Here is an 18,867-nt window from a genome sequence, read left to right on the forward strand (position 1 = left end):
TGAAGGAGAAAAGGTGGGGCAGGGTGTTTTCCAGCAGGAAAACATAATGTCAAAAAGACTATCTAATCTGAAATAACACTCAAGAGAGCACAAGAGCAATGCAGGAGGACAGCAGAAGGTAGGAGCTGCTTGGAACATCCTGCTGAACTCCAAGTGGACTTTGTTCTAAATCTCAATCTTTAATTTCTGATATGTTTCAGAGGAAAAAGTTCTGGTTTGCATATTACAGGCATGCAAATACGGATGAAGGATATGGTAAGAAATTGATTTCATTAACCTGCCTTATCTTTTGGCATTTAGATCTTTAAAAGTTCTTTAGAGAAGGATAAAGATATTTAAGTTTCAAAACATGGGCTTCATTCAATTTCCTGAAAAGGAAAAAGCCTGGGTGTGCATTTTATAATCAGTATCCTAGAGCTTTCTGACACTTCCATGGGAGTGTTTTCTACTTAAGAAGTGAGCAACAGAAACAACATATCCATTTATTGCTATTATTTTCTTAATTAATTTTAGTGGAAACAAGTTTCTGTGAAACCACTCTAATGGTTTCAGGACAAAATAATTACCAAATATTCTGTTTTATTCAAATATCCTTAAAATATTTGAATATTCTTAAAATACAAAACAAAAGGGAAAACAAATCAAAAGAACAACATGGCTTCACACAAGAAAAGCTTTTAAAGCCTTCCAGGAAACTGGTTTTTTGTTTGTTTGTTGTTTTTTTTTTTTTTTAAAGAAGGGATTAATCTTTGACTATTCTTTACCCTTCAAAGAAAGACTTCTAAGTTGTCCAACGATCCCACTCATTTCCTTGTGAGAAATACAAAAAATTCCCAGCTTTTCTCAGGAAGACCAGTAATCAAATAATAACTGAGCCTTTGAGTTCAAAGATAAATAATGGGCAGAGTGAGGTTAGAGGGATGCACACAAAGATTACGTTTGCTACTCTCTGTTTCTGCAGAAAAAACAGACTGTCCACAGGAGGAATGCACACATTACACCCAGAACAAAACAGAAACGGTTTTGTCTTCATACCTGGATTCAGACTGACGTAATCTAAAGCTACATCACTTAACTGGCTCTCTTTCACAGACCTTGGACAAACAGGAAGCCCAGCAGACTTGTGCTCAACTCACCCTTTTCCCAGCTCAGTCTCTCAGTGCAAAAGTCTGGCTTCAGCTGGTTTCTTTCATATCCACATTGATTTAATTTACTGGCTTTTGTGTTTTGTTTTGTGTGATCTCTGCTGAAAATTCTGAATTACCATCACTTCTACCTACAGGGAGTGAGCCACTGTGCTGGGTGAGCACAACAAACATTGGTTCCCACTAGGAGAACTGACAGTCAGAGGGGAAGTAAAGCATAACAGGTCTTGCCTTGGGACTGTGTCTTTATTAAACATGAAGGGTACCTGCACTATTCAGTCGTGTTGCCAAGTGGAATCCTCCCTGGTTCAGGTGGAGCCCAGGGTTCAGCTGAGCACGTGAGGCCTTGGAGAATGCACTTTTCTGCTGACTCTGTTTTGATTCTGCTAAATAAAACCAGTCCATTAACAGTGAATTTAGGGAAGAATGAACAAAGAAAGGTGCATTTCAAAGTATGCCATCCTATGCTGAAAACACCTGAACAACCCAGAGAAGCTGTGGCTGCCCTATCACTGCAAGTGTTCGAGGCCAGGTTGGACAGGGCTTGGAGCAACCTGGTCTAGTGGAAGGTGTCCCTGCCCATGGCTGGGGGGTGGATCTGCATGAGCTTTAAGGTCTCTTCCAACCCAAACCATTCTGGGACTCCACACAGAGGTACTTCTCTGATGATGAGCCAAGACCCTGCTTTTTTTAGAACTTTATTGCTTCACGGTTTCAAAGATTTCACAAGCTTTGTGAGGACACTATCACTGCCTATTCACAATTCTGGTGGCACTACGTGGGCAGCAAAGAAGACAAACAAGGTTTTTAAATCCCCAGACTAGATGAATGATTTAAATAGATCGGTAAAATCACCTTTTGAAATAAACTGGCATCATTACTAACTCTGCAGTAACTAATGCTCAGGGGAAGGCAAGAGGATCATGGAGAGCAGAGACTTAGCTCAGCACTGATTAAATTAAATTGCCTTCCATCCTTGCATTTCTGTATTAGACACATCTTGCTCTAAGACTGGATAATATCCTTCAAACAATACAACTGAAACCAGCTCCTCACCTGCTCTCTTGGCCAGGATCTCCCTCTCCTCCAGCAGGAGGCTGTGCTCAGGTTTGTAGCCACAGCCCTCTCCAGTCAGGCTGCAGCACGCTTCATCAAACTGCTTTTTATGCTGAGGTCGAACAAACTGGTAAAATTCTTTCATTAGAGAGAAGGAAGAAGGAGGAAAAAAAGAAAAAAAAAAGAAGAAGAAGAAAAAAAATCAATCCACAAATGCTACAGAAACCTACAACAGCGGGACTTCAAAGTTAGGCAATAAGAAGATAAAAAGGTGCAGCTAAATTAATTAAAATCTAAATACCCTTATCTAATATTTATACAATAAGCACACTTTTAAGTTACACAAAGGTCAGCTACCATGCAAACACTGAGCAAAATTATTATCAGTAGGTAAAAACTGTCATTTTTTCACTGTAAATATGAAGGAACACCTCCCAGTGAAACAGGACATGATGTGACTCAAACCATGAGGTCCAAGTATCTGCGAGGCTGATACTTCAAATAACTGATAGACTGTTAATTTACACCTCACATTACTTATTCACTACAGAGTGTTTGCCAACCAGAAGCCTAAACATCAAATCAGCTTTAGGTTTCAGGTGCCTGACACTCTTGAAAACTAGACTCAGACCTTGATTTGATTATCAAATATTTTCTTATCTATATAGATCATCAGCAAATTGGGAAACCAGTTGTGGTTACTATTAGTACTGAGTGCTCATACTGAGCTTCCCATTCCTTAACTTTAGGCTTTACCTCACGAGACGCATAACTAAGCCTTTATTATTTCAGAAGATGAAAAAAGTCAGAGAAAAGCCTGCCCATTTCTTCACAAGTTGAGAGAGAAATGAGAAGTCACACAGAAAACACTGTTAAACTAGAAGAAATGTTGATGGGAGTTCAGTTCCTGTCAGTGCAGTTGTTAAAAGTCAGGAAAATACCAGCTAATCCAGTAACTATCCATGTTTGCCCAGACCCTTTGCTTTATACTTACCATTATTTAAACAGAAAATTTCTCTAGATATTCTGTCTATTTATTTACTGCTTTAACACTGAATCCTTATGAATGCATGTATCCAACTCACCCAGCCACACTCTTGAACTCATAAGTCACAGGGAATAAGCTACAGTACTTTTAGACAAAGTCTCAAATAACACAAACTTCCATGGAATGTGAATTTCTTCAAGTCAAGATGCAAGCTAACATTGATAATTACACTGAGAAGATTTTCTGTGTGGTCTGGGGAGATAAAGTGATGAATGTTCAGGATGACCATCCTGACTGATCTGTACTTCAAATCTAAAATACTACCGAAATACCCAAGTTTACTTAAAAGACAAAAGTCAGGTCACATAAATACACCAGGGGTACACAAAATACACCAGGTGTACCTCGTAACAAGACGTGCTTTTTCTCATCCTCTATGAAGAGGGAGCTCATTTCGGATAACATGGTATGGAAGTCATCTGTCTTCTTGTACTGCTGCAGAGCCTTAGAGAAGAGCTCATAGTTCTGCTGGCTCAGGGTCTCCTTCAGTGTGTTGATGTACGATGTGGCTCGGGCCTTCTTTGGCTCTGGCAGCTCAGCTTTCCTAAGGGCCTGCTGGGAGGGCAGGAAGGAATTTCAGTACAGAATGATTTGAGTTACTTTCACAGGAATTCAGGTAGAAACAGTATGTTTACAATTCTGACAGCACGCTGAACGTGCTGGTATCATGGAATCACAGAATCATTAGGGTCAGAAAAGATCTCTAAGATCATCAAGTCCAACGTTCACCCAGCACCACCACCATGTTCACCATGAAACTATGAATGCTTTCACCTAACAGGTTGTAGTTTTGGTAGTCACCCCTGTATCCGTGTATTATTCACCTTCTCTGCTTCAGGGAAATATTCCTAGAGAAGGCAGCCAATAATCATTGCACAATTATATTCTTAGGAGAAGGGTTGATAAAATGATATTTACTCCAAGCCTGGAGGCTGAGCTGACTCATCATGACATCAGACACCAACAAACTGCAAACACAACCTTCTGCATGAACCTGTTCTCTTCCTTCTCTCCCTTCTCCTGGATATTATCGGCTCCAGGATCAGTTTCGTTTGCCAGGTGACTGACAGACTGACAGACAGGTAACATCCAGTTAGGACAGCACCTTGGACAACTACTGGTGCACAGTCAACCAGGGAATTTTCCTGAATTTATAGTAACTCTTAAGCAATTAGCTGCCTAATGAGTTAACTGAGTTTGGAGACAGGGCAAAACTACAATGCACAACTGCAAAGTTAACACACAATGATGACCCACCTCAGGGTGGGGTTGGATGTGATCCCTTACCCAAAATGGGTCAGTTAAACCATTTGAGGCTCTACCAGCAGCTGGACCAGCTGATCACTGTAGGTTCCTCCCAGCTGAAGTATTCCATTCTACTGAAAAGATGAAACCACCCACCACACCTGGTCACTGGGAGAAGCTGTTCACAAAGCATTCAATGCCAGAAAACAATTCTTTTCACCTATTAGCTCTACTGGGACCTATACTTGATTTGGTCTGTGATGTCTGGATTTGGGAAAGATCATGAAATAGATTTCAGATGTGCACTGTTAAGTATTTACAATTTGGATTTTTCTCCATGCTTGTTTTGGCATCAGTCATCTATCTGCCTGGAAATTTCCATTTCAGATTAGAGCAATCTACAGATCAAAGGGATGGCACCGACACAGGGAAACACATACTGTATTGCTGACTAGCTTTATTTTCTTCCTTCCTCCTTTCTGCTCATCTGTTAACTTCTTCTCATACTGAAGGGAAAGTGTAGACAGACGATGTGCCTGTGAAGACAAAAAGACAATAAGAAACATACAAAAAAAATGCTTTTCAAAGTTATTGTCTGTTTAATTGAGATATTTCCAGTAGTAAAGCTTGTTAACTCAGTTTGAGAGACCATTTGACAAAGTAAAACAAGTCAACCTAAATTATTGCAACATATCTGTTTCCAGAAGGTAATAATTTACAGGACAAGCCAAAAAGAGAGACCAAAACAGAGGAAATTAAAGACAAAGCTGGTCTTGATTCCTGATCAAGCAAAACTGGACTCATAGCAGACCATTCCAGGGCAGTCTGGGAGCGTACACAGACCTGTGTGTAACCAATGGCTCAGATACCCCTTCACTTTCCTGCCTGGAAGTCCTTCTCTTTGTGAAGAAAACACCTATCAGGCTTTTGGGATACTGAGAAGGGAAGCCTAAGCAGTGTTATAGAAAATGTATCAGGCAGGTAGGATGAGACAGTAGCAGAAACACTTGTGGGTGAACAAGCTCTTCAGCAGCTCCCATTCCCAGTAACACAGAATGGCTCTCAAGAAAGAGGACTGGAATTGCTTAAAAGCAGAGGCTCCAATATTAGATCAGTATCAACCACCTTAAACACAATCACTCAAGGAACAGAAGAAGCTGCAGGACAGCCCCATACTGCCAGCTGGTCTCCACACCTGCTGAGAAAGCAGGAATGTGGAATGAGTAACTTCTTTGCTCTAGCCCAATAAAAATTTCATGGCAAGTATGTGACTATCAGTTCATTTAAGTTCACTTGTGAGAGGAAACAGTGAAACATAAGAGCATCCCTAAATTCCACTGTGACTTCCAAACATGGCTATTCAGATCACAAAGCTTCAGAGCCAAATTAAACTAACTGCAACTAAACACCATTACTAAAATAAACAACTCCTTTGGCCAATAATTTCAGATGAGCCAATTTGTGGAGTCTGTTGCTGTACCCAGAAATACAACGTTCAGTACACTCCTAATACTGCAAGGACACCCAATTCTAGACAAATCTGACCACAATTTAAGTGCACATTTAGATATATTTTATTTAAGCATCATGACAGGGAATGAAGAATCGGAATATAAGCAGCAAGAGAATATGTATGATACACACAGTAAGTCAGAAAAATTATCAAAACCATCTTTTACTCCTGTGCTATGTAAAGGCACCACCTTGAACAGCAGGATCCAGCAGAAATAAGGCTTCCAAGACAAGTTTCCATGAGACATATCTCACAAGGAAATCTGATTATGGGGAACTGCCAAGTCATTATTTACATGGATTGAGAGACTATTTATTGCATTTTGATTTTTTGAGATGACAAAGACTTTTATTCTTTTTTACCGCAAGCAAATTCTTTCAGGATGACAGCAGCTAAATTTCCATTTTTTAGGGAACAAGGATGCAGTATAACCTTGATAAAAGAAAAAATGGTAACACAGATACTGTGCTGGACAGTGAAGAAATAGAGGAAATCACACCAACTCCATCCTCAGTCCAAATCCAGTACTGAGTAAATCAGCTCCAGGCTGGACTCAGAGTGAAAGCTGGCTCCCTCAGAGGCCCTGCATGTCTCAGGGCTACACTCGGGTCACCAATTTAGGAGCAGCACAGGATGACCCCAGAGTTCTGCACAAGCCTCAGAGAAGCAGTACTGCCAAACAGAGAAAGAGGACACCAGCTGAGTGACTGCCAAGCCATCAAGTCTATCAGCTCCAGGAAACGCTGAGCTCTGCCAAAAGCAGTGCAGCTGTGTTAGGAAGGCACTGTAGCTGAGTTACCAACTCCCTGGAAACGTGCCAGGCTTTCCAAAGAATAAGTTTTGGTGTCTGTGCCACGGCGGCTCATGGGTGGTGGAGTCCATTTCCCACTTGGCTGCACACAAGTTAAATATTTGCTATCCTTGGTACATTCCCTCTGTTTTGTACATGTCTCCATCTCCCTTAGGCCTCCTCAAATATTCCCCAGATACTCCTACACCTCCGCATTTTCCTGCAGGCATTCTTCTCCTAAGCAAACTACTTGGGTATGCTACAACAGGCATTCCTGAAGTCCACGTGCTAGTTTGCAAGCCAGCACCAAAATACTCCTCTGATGGCAGCCAGGTAAGGGAGCCACCCCTCCAACAACTGCAAACAGGGATTTTGGGAAAGCAGGAATACAGCCTAACCACTGATGCATTAAAAATACCAATCTAAGAGGAAAGAAAATGAACAGCACAGAAGCAGCTTTGTTGATCTTAATGCGATAGTGGATTCTTGATTTAGATAAAATATTCCACAAGTCTGCAACATTCATCCTCTGAGGCAAATCAAAGATTTTAATCTCAAAGAGCAATTTCTAATTCATAAACCCTCCCCCACCCTTTTTTTAATTCAATATCTGGCCTCACACAAAGAGCTGACACAGATTCCACCCAGGACAAACTGTATTTAACAACCTCTCCTCTGAGAGCTCTTTGCTTCCCAGAGAGTGTGGTTAACTTCCAGGAATCCACCTGGTCAGCAGCCTTGGAGCACAGTACAAGCACCTACCTGTTGATCATCTACTTGAACGTGGCAAGGAAACCCTTTGATTAAATTAATTATGAGAACCTGCAGTTATCTATCAGTGCTGATTACAGTGAGTTTTTTGAAAGAGGGTTGAGCTGGAACTCTTAATGCTAAACCCATTTTGCTTTAAAGCCTGTGATATTTACTTATAAACAAGTATTCTGCACACCATTGCCACTACCTTTTCCTCTCCTGGCAAGTCAGGTTCCTCCTCTGCATCTTCACTGCTCTTCTCACTGCGCTCCAGGGCATCCAAGAGCCCAACACACTTTCTTCTGGGCGAGACAAACTCTTGTTCATATTCCACACACAGGCTGGATGTTCCCTCTCCCTTTACTGGCATGAACAGCATATCACAAACGACAAATTAACATTCCACATTACATCTCTTGCATTTTCTTTGACTGAGTGATACCTCCCAGTCTTGCGAAGCAATCCACAAAGACGTGCTGGTGGATTAAATAATCTTCCACATCTTCCAAACTTGCATTTTATCACTTCGTAAGAAGACTGCTTTCATAAATCACGCCCAAAATTGCTCAAGCATTTGTTACCACAACCTGGTAGATTGCTTTCAAACTTTCCCTGAAGTGATGGTCTTATTTAACCTCAAAATAGCTTAGGATCAATGGGGAAAAGTCTTACTGCTTTAATTACTTCAGCTTTGTGGATTTCCCCAAAACTGGGTTTCTAAGAGATTTTGGTATGAAACATGATTTATTATTTTTAAAGAGAACAAGTTTTTTTAAAGCCTACAGTTCTCCCAGTATCAGTACCTGTAAGACACTGTCACCAAGGTTGCAAGAATACATATTTCCACTAATCAGGATCCAGGTATATTTGGTTTTAAATATAAGGATTTAGAGCTGCAAGTAGGGTTAAATTAGTATCACTTTGATACTTCTATAAGTCATTCTCTTAAAAAATGTACTTCCACTACTTTGTGAAATTACTTCAACAGCCAGTTACTAAGAAAAGTCACCATTTTGAGAAGAATGGGAGCATATTGTGATATAAATTGAAAAGTCAGTACAAAAAACTCTAGACAAAACTATGATTACAGGCACGTTCGACGTTCCAGTTGATGCAAAGCAACTGAAAATTCCTTTCAAAACAGGCAATGCAGCTTCTTCCCTTCACCTCCAGTCCCACATTCCAGCCCATCCTTTGAGCTGGATCTACCAGTCAAGGGGATGGAAGGTAAATTGCTTCAGCAAAGCTCATCTGCTCACTCTGCAGTTGCACTAGAGATGGACTCAAATCAAAGGAAGGAGCGAAACTGCACAGCTGGGAATTGACGGGGGGAAAAAAGTGGCAGCCAAAGTAATCCCTTTCAACAACAATCAGCAGTCAACACTGGCTTAAATTTAATGTCAAATCACCCTCACACTTGCTCATAACCGGTTTGAAACCAGAGCTTTAAACACAAGTGCATTGTTCTGTTCCAAACCAGCAAGCAATCTAGAGTGCTGAAATATCTGACATGAGAAATGCTTTATCCTGCAGCATTAGCTAACCACAAAATTTAAAACACTGTTTTGTTCCAATGTCCTTTTTTTTTTCTTTTCTTAGCCAGATTACTGAGTAAGAGTCATTTATACAACAGGATGGAAGAGGAACATATTGAAGTCAGTATTAGTCAGAAACTTCCAGTTCTCACTTTCAAAACTACCTGTGATATTCCACCAAATTCCTGTTCTGTGGGGCACTTTTTCAGGCCCCATCTGCCTCTTTGCTCTGTAATTACAACTGGTTTCCTCCATTTTCTATTGCCTAACCATGTCCCTTCTGATCAGATGTTTCCATCAGTCTTTGAACTCTCCTTGCTTTCTTTCCCATTTCATTTTCTAGTCTCTTGATCCTCCTTTTCTCAGTTCAGCTCAAAACAAAAAGACGTATCTGCGAGGACACAAACCTACCTTTCCTTTTCCTCTTCAAACTGGGGACATGGTCATCCAAGTTTTTCGCTTTTTTGACGGAGGGGATCTGCTCAGATGAAGTAGATGGTGCTGAACTGCTGTCACTTAGGGAACCAGCATGGCCAGGAGGGCACTGGGGCAGGGGTGGGGGCATCTGCAAGCAGTTTGCAAAGTGTTACAACAGGCAAAAGCCATTTTTCTACTCCGCTCCCTTTGCAACCAAAAATCTCAGCAACAACCCAAAGACATCTCCTTTTCCCCAAATAACCCTTGATAGCATGATTGTTAAACAGTCTGGATTCATGGGCTTTTGAAGAAAAGGATCAAACAGCTTGGAAGTGACACAGATGAAGTGTAGTAAGCAGGCTCAGCACTTAAGTGAGTTGGTACCAGAAAAAGGATCATGACCTTCTAAAGAACAACCACTTCCTAATGCAGCTTCTTCTGGCAAAGCACATCAGACTGGGGTTCTCATTTACCACAAAACTCTCACTGATGATAAGAAAAGATCAAGTCATTCAGTATCAGCCATCTGTAACTTATTTGTCTGAACAACTTGTATTTGCCTAAAGTGTCTTCCAGGAACTCATCCAAGTCTGTATGTGAAATTTTAAGTGTTTATTTTAATCTTAACCTCCGTTTTGGGAACAAAGAATTCTCCATTCTGGCTTCCAGCCTGTTTCTTTCTGTAACTTCCTCCAGTCAATTAGGAAGTCTTTTTACAACATTACTTTTTGCATCAAGGAACTATTACAGACAATACCACTTTCTTAATGCTAAGAGAGAAGCTGTATTAGTAAAGATGACCCAGTGATGAACTGCAATAACAACTGATAGTTTGTCTTACTCTTTATACCAGTCAGCTTCAATTTAAATGTGAGGGTATGACCAGTTCTTCCACACATATGCCTTCTCCCTGAGGTAAAAAGCTTTTGGATGCCAACATCGGTTCCAGGATTTGCATAACACCCAATAGAGGCCATGTTTATTCAGGAGGAACTGGAAGAGGAAGTTATTTTTGTGATCTAACCTAATGAGTTGCCCAGCACAACAACAACATCCTGTTCCAGCTCACCCTTGGAGAAAGATGAGGCATATCTTCTTTCCTGTAAATCTTCCAATGCTTAGAAGTGACAAGTGACTCTGTGTTAAGTCCCGTGAGGAGTGACAAGCTGGACTCAGTGATTATTATGGGTCCCTTCCAATCTGACATCATCTGTGATTCTCTCACATTTCTGACCTGGCTTAGGATTCCCAGTCTCCAATACTATTAAGGAAATCTGCTGTGTGTTTTGTGAGGGTTTTTTTATAGACACTTACAGTTTCTTGAGCAACGCGGAAGAAGTGGGAGACACTTCTGACTGCGTGGCCAAAGTTGTCATAAACACTCACGTAAGGACGGACCCACGAGGGCAGTTTGCCTCTTACAGCCCCAGTTGTGAACCTGTGTACGATTGGAAAACAAGAGAATTAATTGCCAGGTTGGGCTAAATTAAATCAACAAATTCTAGATCAGTGTCTAAAGGGAAAAGGGAGGGGTAGCAAGACAACTGAAGTTGGAAACAGTGCAGTAAATATAATGGGGTGATGTCTTCACTCAAGAGAAAAGGGCTTTGTTGATACCACATACCAGGCAATCAGGCAATTCCTATCTTTTGTCCATAAAATCTGTAACTGGGTAACATGAACAGTAGTACTGAACCCAGACTGTCCCCAGTCGAGCCTCAGCATTGATGCCTATCAAACTCTTATTACCCATAATATACCTATTATATTAACATTTAATGAAAGGATATTAATGCAGTATAATTTTACTATAGTATATTGATATACATAGTATTGTTTCTCTAATATAATCTGTCCTCATTCCCATCCTCCTCAAAACAATGGAGTGCTGGTGACTGCCTTCTCAAGTGAAAGATGGAAAAAATGCAAAACTATAAATTATTATCACATAATTTCCAGAGGTATTAGGAACATGAATTCAACAAACTGGTTCATTTTCCCTTAATACCATTAATCTCCTTCTGCAGCTCCAAGACTGTATATTTGGGGGGCAGGAGATAACAATCTGGTTACTTTCTTAAAGTGGTGCAATATTTATATAAATTGCTATGTTAAATAACTCAATTATTATGAACTGTAGCTTTCTTCAGAAGCAACATCAGCACATTTGTACACAAAATACCCATGCTGAGATATGAAGTTGTTGATGTTGCTGATGCCACACCCCTGGAAGTGTCCAAGGCCAGCCTGGATGGGCCTTGGAGCAACTTGGTCTAGCAGGTTGGAATGAGATGAGCTTTAAGATCCCTTCCAACCCAAACCATTCTGGGATTCTATGGTGTTTGCTTGTGTCCTAGAGCCCAGGTTTACCTCTGGTCACACAGGAAGATGGCACCGTAGTCCTGGCGGTGCCTGATGACCCGGCCGATCGCCTGGTTGACAGCCCGGGACGCTTGCTGACTGTACCACTCACGCCCAGACAGGTACTGCAAGAGGTGGGAGGAAGAATTCATATTATTTACCAGGTAAAATGTTTTCTCCATGCTGTACAGTCACTATTTTTTTTCTAAAGAAATTAAGAAAAAAAAAAAAAGAGGCACTCGACAAGAGGTATTGACAAATCTCGAAGAGCCGAAGAAAACCAAACACAGGTTGACTCAAATATCACACCTGAATTATAGAGCACAGAAAACTCCAGTAGCAACATCCATCTTGAGGGGCTATTTCATATAAGGTGCACTGACAGCCTTGGCAGTACAACAGACTCACCATATTATTTATGCATGACTGTGCTGCAGAACAAACTAAATTATAACGTCATTCATTTTCGTGCCTGAAGTAATAATAAACCAAATCCAAAACAAACTACAAAAACCCCAACACACATTACCACACCCCCTAACCCACAATCCCCAAAGTAGCCAGCACAGGCAATTCTTCCTACTCATGCTCTCTCTGGATGAAATAAATCCCTCAGAGAGAGAGATGGGTAACACATAAAAAGATTTTTGACTTAAACTTTAATTACAGCCTTTTTTTGAGCCTATATTTGTTTGAGACTGTGCCACTGGAATTTGAATTTGAAAACAAGGTGACTACATTTGTGACAAACTCCCAAGGTTGTCTGGCTTTTTGGTATCCATGCTTCCATAGGGCTGGGAGAAAAATCCAAACCCCACGGGGACAAGAGGGAAAAACGATAACACAAACCTGCAAACAGCCACCAGGGAAAAGCTGCCCAGTCTTACCCGTGCACCTGCACCACTTCTCTTCATTTCATCCAGAAACTTCATCTTCAAAATGACTCTGGGCTCCATACGAGGGGGAAATGGAAGCCCAGTAATGATGACTCCTCGTCCATTTGTATCTGCAAAGTCCAAGCCTTCACTGGCCTGAAGAGACAGAATTTTCCATTATCAACAGGGTTCGAAGTGACATTTCAGAGCAATTCAGCAGTTGTTGGCCATTTTTCTCCATTCAATTAATTGCCTGGCCAAGTGTAGTTTATGAATACATTATGAATAGCTTCAACTATATTTTTTGCTTTTATTACCAAGACTTTAAACTTGTTTTTTTCCTCCAGCAGACCTTGACAAAGCATAGCTCAGCCAACACTGTTAATGCCTGTCTTATTCCCAGATAAGCACTACAGCTGTATTGAGAACATCTTAAATGTCAGTCAACACCTATGTTTAAACCATCCATACCCTGACTTGTTAACAAGACATGGTAAGAACACAATAAACCTTCTCTGACAGTAAAAATGAACAGAATCATTCCAAAGCAATAACAGAAACCTGCCAGAAATCTGCTCAGAATTCAGACTACAGTGCCATGTCCACCAGCTGTGCTGCTGACATCCCATCAAGTATTTGTCACTCACGTGCCCTGTACATGCTCACTGTGCTGGCAAATCACTTAACAAAATCAGAGAATCAAACAGACTGAAAAATAATTAAAGGGGAAAAAAAGTTGGTTTGTTTTGCAGCTGAATCAGTTCTCCAATCTCAGCTATGAGACTGGAGAAAGCTATGTCTTTTCTTCACTGATCCAAAAACCTCTTTGGAGACTGGGATCAAAGGTTCAAAACAAGTTGGGTCTTCTCTTGCTACACAGTAAGCAGCAGCAAAAAGGCTCTAAGAGTAATTTCTGATTTTGCAAATGTTTCTACTGATAAACATAAGTCAATTTATCAGCATTGGAAAATGTAAAGGAAAGGCCATCAAATGTGTCCAGAGAACATGAAGATAATGTGTTTTGAAGCTAAGGAATACTTTTGGTTTTCTGCAGTGCTGTTCTAACACGTTTAATTACAATTCTCCAAAACAATTCTCATCTAATGTGTTAAGTTCTTGGTGAGCAGCCAACATGAAATATAACTATGATACTCATCCATTTTAAAGACATCAAATCTGTGTCCCTTTAACAGTAACAGCAACGAGGCAGATATAAACGTGACCTAATTATGGAAAAGCTTCAGGGCACTTGGTTTTATCCCCACATATAATTACAGTCAAATAACGGAAATGTACTGAAATCCAGAGTGTTGTTTTTTTCTGTCAACTCTATAATCTTATCTCAGATGAAACAAATTCCCAGTTACCTTCCCCCGACACACTGCCAAAAATGTAGCTCCATTGGACTTAGGACAGATGACTTTATCATAATAGGCATCAATCACCTAAAATATAAACAAGTTTAAGTAAGAGCAGGAAGGTTATTATCCTGTACTAACTAAATTTGACTTGTACACTTAAGATCTCAAAAGTGATTAATTTGGCTTAGTACAATTGTGTTTGCTTTCAACTAATTGCAAATGTGAGGACCCATTTTCTTAGCAAAACCTTTACACCACTGTGAAATCTAGAACACATCTGGGTAAGCATAAAAGATTAATGTCAGATACTTCTGATAAGGGGGTAAAACACGGACTGTCTTGTGTTTCTGCAGATCCTTAAGTAAAATTGGCAAACCAGGAAAGCAACTCACGGATATTATTTACTCTAAGAAGCAAACAGAAGGGCTATAAATAAACAGATGACACTGCACAATTCTTCAACGCTGGGAAAGCATGATGAGCTGGGAGGAAAAGTCCTGCAGAACATTAACAAACGGTGACTACTCAAGTGACAGCTTTCTAGCGGCTCGATTACTCAGCACATGTGTGTTTTAGCTGCTGTTACATCACCGGATTTAAATGAAGACTGTACCCTGCACAACCATCCAAGAGAGGACAGGAAGGATGCACAGAAGAATTACACTTCAGAGAAGCACTCAGAGTTTTAATTTCATCCTAGGATAAAAATTTGGGTGTTTCACACCTAAACACATCTTAGAGGAGGTATTTCAACATAAATACAGTTTCTGAAGTTGATAGAGGCATGTAATGCAAATAATCAACCTCTGAAAAGCTTCCTTTGTTCCTGGGTTCCACAAACATTGGCTTCACTTCTTCTATTCTTTTAGCAAAATCATGCTCCTGTTAAACAGACAAGGAACAGATCAGAAATGTCATGTCAAAGTGAGCACATACCAGAAGTGCCCACGAGAACAGAAACGCTCAGAAGTGGTCACTGCTTCCCCACTTCTACACCACTGCACTCCAGCGTACTGAGATCAAAATAAAAGAAGCCTGACCAGATTTTATAACTTAGTTATTAGCGAAGGATTTTTCATACAATCCCAAAATGGCTTGGGTTGGAAGGGATCTTTAAGATCATCTTAAGTTCCAACCCCCTGCCATGAGTATGGAACCTTCCACTAGAAGGTTTTTAATTACCATGGTTAAATAGCATAACTACAAACTGTCCAGTGTGTGTAACCAAACCACCCAATAAAGGCAGAGCAATAAACATACTCTCCAGTATTCCAGGCTCTTATCCATGACAGGATACGATGGGAAGAACACCAACAGCCCATGTGGTACAACTCGCACAATGTTACCTGCAACGAGACAAACAAGTGTGTAGCTGAGGACTTTTTCATCCTGGAATGGAGAATCCAGACTGGAGAGGAAAAACAACAGAAACAAGACAAGAAATTGCACTAATTTCATGTGATCCTTAATTGCTCTGCAAATGGCCCTTGGCTGCATCACCTCTAATTTTCTAGTTTCTGTCACCTTCCGTGTTTAGGAATCACATTTTTGACCCAAACACAAACTCCTGACAATAAAAATTTACTCCTGACTTGGAAACATTAAGCCAGGGACTCAAACTCATTTTTGTGTGCTATCACAGCAGCCAGTTGCCTGAGCAAACACAAGTACACAAAACCAAACAGCATTCAGATCTGCACTGTGATCTTTTACCTTCCTGTTATTGCACCTTCTTTAGTATTGCTCTTTTTAGATTTCTAAAAACTGTGGTCATCAACTCATTTCTGAAATCCACACACTCCACTTACCAATTGTTTTTCCCAAAGAAGACAAATAATCCTCTGAAAACCTACAAAGAAGAAAAATCAAGTAACATCACTGTAGTTCCTTTTCTATGTTTTTCATACACATCTAAATATCATAATCATCTAAAACCTAAAATAGCATATCCAGACTCCCAATTGCTCTCCTTCCTGTGGCAGGTACCCATACCAAGGACAAAAATTAGTAATACCTTGACTACACTTTACTAATACTATGAAATATTCCTATTACTAAGCACAGATCATCTAAACTTCAATACTTTCAAAATGCACAAATAGAAATGGGAAGCCATATGAGTTTTATGATTAATACTAACAACATAAAAGTGAGAGTTCTGCCAGAGAAGTCTACAATGCTGCCAAGCCTGCTAATGTTAAAACTATTTAAAATAATTATTGATCAACTAGGTGTGGTTGCTACAGGGCAAAAAGGGTGAATTTGGTTACTGTGGTTATTATTTACTCATAGTAAATCTCTTCATCTTCAACTGAAAAGCCCTGCTCTCCAATGAGCCATATTTATGTTCTTCCAGCCCTGACTGAAAACTCACCTGTTCTCTCATGTCTTTAGGTTTCTTTTGCTGCCCTGTACTTCTGTGTACTGCTTTCCCAGAAAAATTATACATGCAGGGAAAAAACCTAACATAGATGTTTTTATAGCCCTACAAACACCAGTATCACCATACAGATGTTGCCAAAACACAGTGAACTCTGTGAATTCCCTTCTTCCAAAAAAATCCTTGTTCTAGCCCTTAGGGGAGGGTGGAATCCTCAACCTTCCCTTTTTAAAGGACAATATCTTCAACAGAAAAAAACTGAAATGGCACGTTAAACTTCTGAAGATGACAAATGCAGCCTGAGGTTTTTTCAGACTACAGCTTCTCTGTAAAGATCCATTACAGATGTCGAGTCCCCTTCCAGTTCTGTGGAACATCTGGCCTTCTCTGCCAGCAGCAGAAACACTGTCTGCTCTGAACAGCACAAAGACAGAGGCAAAATGATGGAAGACCAGAGAAAAGTAAGAAAAACTATGAACAAAAGCTTGACAAACATTTGGATATGTTTTCCTTAAGAAGGCAACACAGAGCTGAAAGAGAGACTGGTTATGGTGAGAAGCTTTAAATATAAAAATATTTGTGGCAAACATGTTTCAGTCAATTAAGTCTTCAGCTAAGAAATTTAGGATGGGGTTCCATGTCTGTGAGGGTGACTGCTCTGTAAGAGACAGGGTTGTGGGTGAAAGTCCAAGCTGAGGTTGGCCAGGGCCAATAAGGACTATCAGTGCCTCGACATCTGACCCATTCCAGACCTAAAGTTCTAAATTCTAAATTTTCAGTAGTAGCAGTTAAAGGGTGTTGTTATTCAGCACAGTGTTTATCCAAGAAAAGCACTACAGAGACCCCCTTACTTCACTAGCATCCTCCTGTAAGCAGAACCCGAAATGCTGGAACCCAAAATTTCAAAGCAGAATTCCACATGGAAGTTCATTACCTTCTTTCATAGTTAGAAGTAAGCACAGCTCCATCAGGTCCTTTCGGAATGATCCCAACCCAGAGCTGGTGTTTATCGATAACATGAGGATTCTCCAAGCAAACAGGAAAAGGGCTAAAGAAACACAAAGTGAAGATCCCAGTCATACTCATTGTGATTCCCTACAGGCTACCAGTTCCAGAACCACAGACTGTTTTGGGTTGGAAGGGACCTCAAAGCTCATCTCGTTCCAAGCCCCTCCCATGGGCAGGGACACCTTCCACTATCCCAGGCTGCTCCAAGCCCCATCCAATTTGGCTGTGGACACTTCCAGGGATGGGGCATCCACAGCTTTTCTGGAAAAACACTCAAAAACCCTGAAATAAAACCTAAAGTCACGAGAGCAGATTTGCACTTTCAGGAATGGCACTGTTCCCACATCTAGGTACTCACATCTGCATTTCCATTGTAAATGATGAGAGGGGGGAGAGAGTCCCACTTGTGAGGATAATTGTCCTGACTCCCTGTCGAACGAGCTCATGCATGCTGTAGCCAGGGCTGAAACACCAATAGCTTAAAGTCTTTCCTGTATCAAACAAAGAGAAAACATTAGGAAGCAAGTCTACGTGGGAAAATTAGCATATGGCACATTGCATATGAACTTCTGAAAGCAAAACGGGCAGCATTTGAAGGTAAAATTCCAGATCTATGGTATGTTCTGCTTTGGTCCTTCCCAGATTTAATTACTATTCATTAAAAGGTCATTGCTCCCTCATAATATACTAATACAAGAAAATATCTCCAACCCTTCACTTGCTTGGAAAAAAGAACCCTTTCTCCATGAGGAGTTTCCAATGGTTATAAACCTTCCATCTAAACTTTCCACTTTCCCCACAGGTGACTGCCAAACCTTTCAGCTCAAATCTTCTGTGGGATGTGGATATGCAGTAAGTGTGACACTGGAAATCTGGCATACTTCAAGTTATCAACAGAAAGAATATAAAGAAACACAGATAAATCACACCAATCATTTATATCACTGCTCAGCTTAAGAGTTGTACCACTGTTGGCCTTGCTGAAAACTTCGCACCAGCTTCTCAGAGACACGGGAACAGGGGAAGGAAACAAATATCTAGGTCAAGAACAAGAGCAGCCAAATAAAACATGAGTTTTTGTTTCTGATTCCATTCTGTATGATTAGTTTCAGTGGAAAAAAAAATAAATACCTACATCCAAGTATCTGGGCATGTCTTTGAAATTTACACACTTCACTCCAAGCCTGTATTTCCAAAAAAAAGTTGACGTTTTCAGGAAATCCCCATTAATATCTGTCCAGTGAGTCACTTACTGCTTTGAATTACAAGAGAATATCTATTCTTAGCTAAAGTTTTGCCATTCCATCTCATTTGGGCAAACCCATACAGACAATGCCCAAATTCTAGAAAAATCACATTCCAAAATTTAGCAAGCTTTGT

At 40.4% G+C, this 18,867-nt stretch overlaps 1 protein-coding gene across 1 annotated transcript in view; it reads right to left on the reverse strand.

The window, feature by feature from the left end:
• Positions 1–18,867, reverse strand: part of RTEL1 (regulator of telomere elongation helicase 1) — a 44,588-nt gene that overhangs the window by 9,374 nt on the left and 16,347 nt on the right. Inside the window, exons 16-30 of the mRNA XM_029960327.1 lie at positions 17,846–17,978; positions 17,414–17,527; positions 15,908–15,948; positions 15,360–15,445; positions 14,904–14,981; positions 14,106–14,183; positions 12,751–12,894; positions 11,873–11,988; positions 10,817–10,940; positions 9,497–9,650; positions 7,759–7,913; positions 4,935–5,030; positions 3,594–3,804; positions 2,202–2,339; positions 1,412–1,528 (exon numbers count right to left, since the gene is read on the reverse strand). Of these exons, the coding sequence (XP_029816187.1) occupies positions 1,412–1,528; positions 2,202–2,339; positions 3,594–3,804; positions 4,935–5,030; positions 7,759–7,913; positions 9,497–9,650; positions 10,817–10,940; positions 11,873–11,988; positions 12,751–12,894; positions 14,106–14,183; positions 14,904–14,981; positions 15,360–15,445; positions 15,908–15,948; positions 17,414–17,527; positions 17,846–17,978 (1,785 nt within the window). The remainder of the gene's footprint in view (positions 1–1,411; positions 1,529–2,201; positions 2,340–3,593; positions 3,805–4,934; positions 5,031–7,758; positions 7,914–9,496; positions 9,651–10,816; positions 10,941–11,872; positions 11,989–12,750; positions 12,895–14,105; positions 14,184–14,903; positions 14,982–15,359; positions 15,446–15,907; positions 15,949–17,413; positions 17,528–17,845; positions 17,979–18,867) is intronic.

The sequence above is a fragment of the Manacus vitellinus genome, unplaced genomic scaffold (assembly GCF_001715985.3).
Source record: "Manacus vitellinus isolate BGI_N305 unplaced genomic scaffold, ASM171598v3 scaffold_26_pilon, whole genome shotgun sequence".
Lineage (NCBI taxonomy): Eukaryota > Metazoa > Chordata > Aves > Passeriformes > Pipridae > Manacus > Manacus vitellinus.